The sequence below is a fragment of the Larus michahellis genome, chromosome 1 (genome assembly GCF_964199755.1).
Source record: "Larus michahellis chromosome 1, bLarMic1.1, whole genome shotgun sequence".
NCBI classification, from domain to species: domain Eukaryota; kingdom Metazoa; phylum Chordata; class Aves; order Charadriiformes; family Laridae; genus Larus; species Larus michahellis.
Window position 1 is genome coordinate 86,889,274 of NC_133896.1, and position 7,278 is coordinate 86,896,551.

A 7,278-nucleotide genomic window follows, 5' to 3' on the forward strand; every position below is an offset into this window, starting at 1 on the left:
TCTCTACTCAGAAAGATACTTAAAATCACTATCCATGGCACTGAATGCTCCAGGGGAGTTGAAAGTGCCTTCATATCCACTGAAGAACACTTCTACTTCAATGCCAACTTTAAGAAAGTGCAATTGTACCCAACAAATTTAGCCATGCAACTTTCCAACCTTCCATGTTAAAAATAAAAATACGCAGCCACTAATCATCCTGGCATCAGATTGTGGTAAGATCCTTTGTGTCCCTTAAGCGAAGGCTCCTGCACCCTGAGGAATGGATTCAGTCATGGTCACTCTACTTCTTCCTCATCCAGTGAAGTCAAAACCTTATCCTGTAACGTAGAAAGAAAACTTACAATTATGAAAGTAACGAAGACCTTCACCCTAATTTCAAATCTGCTGAGGTCAGACAGTAGGCTTGCCAGTAGGATTTCCTGACCTCGCATGCTATCTGTTCCAATGGACACAGGCTGTACAGCTGCTGAACGTTTCCATTCATTTCATGAAGCACAAAAGGACTAGGATCTCCGTTGCAAGTGCCTCCCAGCAAATTCAGGTAAAGGAGCTACGAAGGGCAGCAGCTCAGTGTCACTGCTGACAAAAGGGCACCTGGCACAACTGACTTTGAAAGAGGGATATGAAGATAAACAGATGCCTTTGTGTACGGGGAAGGTGGAAGGATACCACGCCATAAGGGTGGACTCTATTAACCGCTGAACTAATAAGCTGCCCCCAGAACCTGCCAACGGCAGACTTACAGGGAGAAGTATAGAACTAGGGCAAGCATAAAGTTTTCTGGTGTTTCTCCCAGCCTTCAGCTATTCGTGGTGGAGAGACTGTCTGTGCCTGGAACAGCGTTTTGTACTTAATAACTCTCCATGCATGTCTCCTGTTGGTTTTTTTTGGACCTATGTAAATGAAAAGCTTGAGGCATAGAAGATGCCTTGTAACAAGTATTTCCATAGCTGGGGTACACGCTCCATTAAAGAATATGCAGTTTGGTTTGGTTTGCATCTGGCCCGTGTTAGTTCTGTGAAAGTGTGCTGCTTCAAGGTGCCTAAGGCTAGGCACAAGTCAATGGAGGCAAAACACATACCCAGCCACCCTGGTCCTGAATCCACGGCTTGAAGTGTTCTCTAAGGTACTTTAATCCAAAGCCCAAGACCAGGTTCATAGGATGGTTGTCCACAGCAGTAAGTCTGGTGACAACTTCCATTGTAAAGGCAACTTTTGTGCATTGTACTTGACCTCCTGGCTCACTTGTTGAAACTGCTGAGACATCCTCCAGGAACAAATCAGTGATCCTCTCAAAGAAGGTGTAGGACAGCATGTCTTTAAAATGCTGACAGAAAGCACTGTCCTTTTTGATCTGAAATTAAGAATAAGGATTGATTAAATTGAGCTGCTTTTGTTGGAATTGCTTTCCTCGTCTTATCGGGAAAGGAGAGCATCTCTAAGTATTACATGCAGTATAGTCAAATTGTGGTGTTGAATGCAAGAGATGACACACAAACCCCACAACTCGCTGCAAAACTGCTACTTTAGGCTCTGGAGGTCACTTCATGTTTTTTCCTAAAAAAAAAAAAATCTCCAGTTTTTTTGCCTGTGAATAAGAGAAGCAGAGAGAGAGAAAGCAAAATAAGTGTGACACTGATACTGAGACCTGCAGGTGAGGGGACATGGGAATACAGGAGCAGCGGGAAGGTGACAGTAAAAGCAAGGTTATGGAAGGTGCTGGCAACAGCTGCCATGCTAAGCTCCATTTGCTCAGTCATGGTCTTTGTGATGCTTCTTACTGCATTTGTATACCTCTCTGCTGCAGGAGCTGAGCGCGTCCTCCATGTGGGAGTATACCTTTTTAGGCTGGGGGCAGCTAAAAAGGGAGTAAAGGGAACAGGTACGTATACTTTTAATAGAGAAAAATTCCACTCCAACTAATGAACTCATGTGGGGGTTCTTCTATAGCTTTTGGGCAGGGCTTTCAAAATGTGCTCAGAAGATTTATTTCCCTCCAGCAACTCTCAAAGCTGTAGCATTTCTGTCCCTCCAACTGGGAACAATTTGTATGCCAAATTTAATGTGAACACATGAGTTTCTCAGAGTGACTCAAGTGCTTACATGCCACAAAAGTCAACAGGAACAAGGAAAGTGACTGCTCTTTGAAATGTACATTTTTGTTGTCTTCCTCCTGCACCCCCCCCCAGCAGAGATCTCTGCTAGTCCTCTGGTCTTGAGAAAGATTTCAGGGTGAATGGTGAAGGTTTCGGAAAGACCTAAATGTGGAAAGAGAAGTTCAGGATAGAGACAGAGCGCACCAGGTTACAAAACATTCACTCCCAGGAGAAGTAAATCTCTCTCTCACACTCTGAACTGTGTAGCTCCTGAAAACCGAAGGAGCTCCTGAAAATAGAAGGAGTTACCTTTTCTTCTAGTTGGTCCCCTGATTGTCTTAACAGTGCAACTACTCTTCGTATTATCTTTTCTTCATCTGTTAAAGAAAAAAGTTAACATAAATATCTCAGCCTTCTAGTAGCATTCAGATAGTAAACTGTGGCAAAAGCCTTTGTGTCACTTAATCACGAAAACAGCTGCTATTTTGTGGCAAATTCACAATGAGGTGTGCATTCAGGCTTTAAGCAGAAGCTCACTGTTCTAGTCTGCGTGGAGTAAGCAATGCTGTTTCTCCATCTGCCCGATGTTTTGCTTCAATTAAGATTCTGGGAAAGAGCAGGGGCTTTAACATCCCACTACCAGCCCTTTGGGCTTTGAGATATTTCTGATAACAAGCCAGAACAAAAGAGCGCCTAGGGGTAGCCCATGAAAATGGACTTAAAATTAGGAAAAAAAAAAAATCCCTCACCATTGACATTTATACCTTCTGCAACTCATTAGGACAAACTCTGGGTTTGCCAGATTAAAGAAAATGCAAGTATGGAAGGATCCCCCTTGTCACCAGAAATCCATAGAAAGCTTGCATTAAAACTAAATCTCTGCAGACGTCCTGGAAGACAAGCAGTTCAGACTTATAACAGATTGTTGAGCAATGTTGTCCCATCACTGAAGAGGGATTGACCAAGACATTATTGCCCCAGGGACTGGTCTTTGGCATTAGAGGCCCAGTGTATTTCTCTGCCCTCAGTCCTGCCACTCCTACTGCTGCTCTGACACCTTATGTCCCTTTACCTTTATCCTCTTTTTCTCATGTCACACCTCCTTGGATTTTTAAGGGTGCTTCCTTTAATTGCAGTGGCAGGCAGGACTCGTTAGAGGATTGCAAGAACAGCCCCTGAAATGTGGGCGACAGAGCAAGAACCAGCAGAGCAAACGTCCTTCACAGAAGCCCTGACCACTTCACCATGTCTAGACAAAATGCCTCAGTGTGCAATCCCAGCCTGACGTGCTGCCCGGGAGCATGAAATTCTTCACCCTTACCATGTTCCTCGCCCTCAGTTTCACCACCAGGATCACTATCGTCTTGTTCCTGACACAGGCCTTGAGACATTATCTTGAATGACACATCTGAAGGAGATTCCTGGGATCTGGAAGTAACAAGCTTGGCAAGTTTGTCTGCAATGTGGTTGACATCTGTTGTTTCACCTGATTGGGAAGGAGGGTGGGAAATAAAGAAGGCAATTAATCTTTCCAGGAAATAATTCAGTGATTTACTCGTTTACATGCCCCCTGAGGTGGAAGTGCCCATAGGATATCAGGAGATACATTTCCCCACACTGGGGCTTTGCTATTTCTTGAGATCGGCTGGTAATAATTTAGAGAGACAAGTAGAGCAGTACAGCCCCTCTCTGGTATTTGAGCAGCAGCTAACTATACAGAGGCCATACAGAGGCAAGTGTGAGTGTTGTTCACCAGTGTACATCCTTGCGAGCCAGAAGCACGCCGTGTGTTAAGAACCGCGAGAGCACTGCTCTACAGGACTGTGAATCTCAGACCTTACTGTGAGAGTGGTATTGCCCGTGATTAGTTCATCTATAGGTCCAGATTCAGAAAAAAATGGTGTATTTGAATGCTCTTTCCTTGTTCCCATGGTCTAATCCTGGGAAAGGAGAAGCAGACTTCACTTCAGAGGCACCTCTAGCACAATAGCTTCTCCTGTCCTTGACACTGCTGTATTAAGCAGGCATGAATATTTGGAGAACTCGGCAACCAGGCTGGCTTTATCCACCTTGTGTAATGACCCTGTTCAGGACCCTCACTGGCTGAAGGCGTGCCTCACTGAGGGGACTCCAACGGGGATCCTGCTATAGCAAAGAGAGCAGCAGGAGCTGTTACAAGGTTCATTTCATCTACAGTGTGGCCTTCCTTACAATTTGCCTAACAAAGCTTGGGATGCAAAGCCCCATCTCCCCACCACAACTGCCAAGTGGCAGCTCCTGCGTGACCATCAGGCATCAAGACAAGCTCAGGAGTGGCCTGACCCATAAGACACGTAAAATTCACAAGCAGAGTTTACTGTGAGGGCCGCAGGGGTTAATGCAGCCAACAAAACCTGCATTTCAAGGCTGGTGAATGAACCCCAAGACATTTCCATCCCCTTGTCTGCTGCAGAGCTTGTCAGGGAGCTGCTAAACTTCTAGGAAGGGGATCAGGCTGTTCATTACTTCGGAAACCTAAGACTGGGCAACAGGACAGGCCTTCAATTTAGATGGGTAGTCCCCAACAGCATCCCCATTTTCTCCAGAATGGCCTGGGCAAGTTTGCAGTGCAGCTGCTAACAAAGTGACAAATAATAATAATAATGTTGTAGGAATTGGTCCAGCAACTGGCTGAAGGGCAGGTAAAGCCAATATTTGAAGCCAGGCAGGATCCCCAGGGAGGTTAACACCCAACACGGGGAGGTTTTTCCTTGACGCCATGCTGCCACCCGTGCTGCAGGGAACACAGCAATTTATTGGCAGGGCTGTCAAGTGATTGCACCCAAACCGTTGAGTGCTTTCCTTGGCAATGTGAAAATAAAATGGATATAAAAACAGATATCCAGATGCAGACGAATGTCCCTGGCAATCAAACAATGGAAAGTTGTAGTTATTTCTCCCTAGCAAAAGGCACTGGGCTGAGGCAGGGACCATTTCTTGAGAGATGCAGCTGGATTTGTCAGGAGGGAAAATTATGGGCTTGGTGAGTAGGAGCTGGCCCAGGACAGTTAAACTGATCAGGGATGGGGCATTCATCTGGAGGAGTAGGTGATGGATAATTGTTAGTAATATCTTTAGATGTGGTGAAAGGGGAGAACTGCTGCAACACCAATAGTATCTAGGCTGTGACGAATTAAGCAAATAACCCCTTACCTTATGTATACGAAAGCAATATGGCAACCTATCATATACTGTATATGGCAACTTAATGGGGATACCTCATCCTCCTCTCTCAGTCTTATATGAAAAGTTATTTTATATTTATATTAGTTATATTTATATTAGTTATTTTCCAGAGTACAAAAGGTAAAATCCCATTGCCCGCAGTGCAGTAGTTGACGTGGGGCTGGCTTTGGTGGCTGGGGTACAAGATGTTTATGTGGATGGGATCCCCGGATGTCAGATGGGTCACAGCCAACTATCAGCTCTTCTTCCAGCATGAGAGGGCAGGTTCAGACTTAATATAATAGCAATGTGTGAAGGAGATTTAGATAACTCCAAAAGACTGTTTCCATTTAAGATAGAAGAGGTGGCCCAGAGACATGGGCTGCTCTGTTCTTGAGGCTGGATACTGCCAACTGCTTAGCACCAGTGTTTCAAGCAGAGTCTGGCACTTCGATCTAGTGTAGAATATATATTGCATGATTTGAACGGGCCTTCAAAGAACTTCTCTTCCCTGATTTTAGTGTGGGGGTCTTCAGTCTGACCAGTGTTTTATGTTTTCTTTCTAACCAGGTACAAAAAAGAAAAAGCCAATGCTCAGAAAAAACAATCTGTACAGTTGTACAATACTTACCACCATACAATCAAAAACAGAAAAGCCAGTCACAAGCACGCATCTTGCGTGTGCATGCACTACTGAAGGTCTGGCAATCTACCGTCCTAATTGGAAATCAATAGAGCTAGCATAGGACATGACCAAATAGTGACAGAAACATTCCTTCTCCTGCCTTTCCACAGGCCATCAGCCATTTAAGCTATCTAGAGAGAGATTTGAAGACAAACAGCAAAAGGAAAGAACTAAGACATACTTGTCTGATGCTGAGAATTCCCTTCTAGAATGATCTTAGGTTGTGCCTCAGTGTGCCCTTGTTGCACTGGTGGTGTTGAAGACTTTTCCTGAGCTGCTCCGCCGCAGAGAAAAGGCAGACAATATCCTGGCAAGTACTTTCTTTTCGATTGCTTTTTGCTGTGCTGTTCAGTCACGCCACCCTGAAAAACTGCTGTTAGTGTTGGTCCCTTTTTATCCCTTTGGTGGTCAATCTCCGCTTTTCTCCTGATTAACGACGACGACTTCTGCACATTGGCCTCATTTTTCAGAAGTTTCCTATATTTACTGACAGACAACCGCCGCTGGGCGTAGGCCATTAGGATCTTGTATTCTATGCTGTCTCGCTCATCATCTTCCAGCGGTATTTCTTCCATACTGACATCATTTGGCAAAGACATCTTGGTCCCTGCAAGAACATATTCTTAGTTTTAATGGCTTAGGGAATTGCCTGTTTTTCATGAATACCAACCAGTACTCGACATTTCTTCAGAACCTTTCACCAAACACCTTATAAACTTCAGTGATATGAAAAATATTGCAGTATCTGCGAGCCAGAGAAGCACTGTTTTCTGGAAAGAGAGTTAGAGAATTTTGTTACTGAGAAATACCTCAGGCGGCATTCGAGGCCATTGAAGAACGAGAACAAGAGATCTGCTACATTGGTCTTAACTGCATGTGGTGGCTTAGGCAAGAAAGATGAGGAAATTCAAGGAGTATTCAATGGTCAGGGTATAGTGCAGGAAATGAAGAAAGCCCATAACAACAAGAACTGGTTCTCAGTATGGAAAGAAAATTCATCAAAGCATTGCAGAGGAAAAGCCTATACTCTGGCTCAAATGAGCAAGCATGTAAATACATGAGAACTGTGCTTTCGGAGGAAGCTTTAGCAAATTTGGGCCCTGAGTGCTCTAGGTAGGAATGCAAATGAGAACTAGCCCAAACACTAGGAAAAAATATCATATTTACATATCATAACGTTCTCAACTGTCCTTTCACTTTAGGGGACCTGAATCAACAATCTTGCGTGTTTGACTGCATGCAATGGATGGTGCGGTGGCACTTATCTAGTGTAATTTGTTCTTGTCCAAA

General features: G+C 44.4%; 1 protein-coding gene across 1 annotated transcript; it reads right to left on the minus strand.

Annotated features, from left to right (window-relative positions):
• Positions 1-266: 266 nt before the first annotated feature.
• On the minus strand, positions 267-6,587 carry BCL2L14 (BCL2 like 14). Its single transcript, XM_074572787.1, has 5 exons — positions 6,170-6,587; positions 3,421-3,585; positions 2,409-2,476; positions 1,085-1,357; positions 267-320 (listed from the first exon to the last, which is right to left on the minus strand). The coding sequence occupies exons 1-5, from the start codon at positions 6,585-6,587 to the stop codon at positions 279-281; spliced, it is 966 nt and encodes a 321-aa protein (XP_074428888.1). The 3' UTR covers positions 267-278.
• Positions 6,588-7,278: the final 691 nt, after the last annotated feature.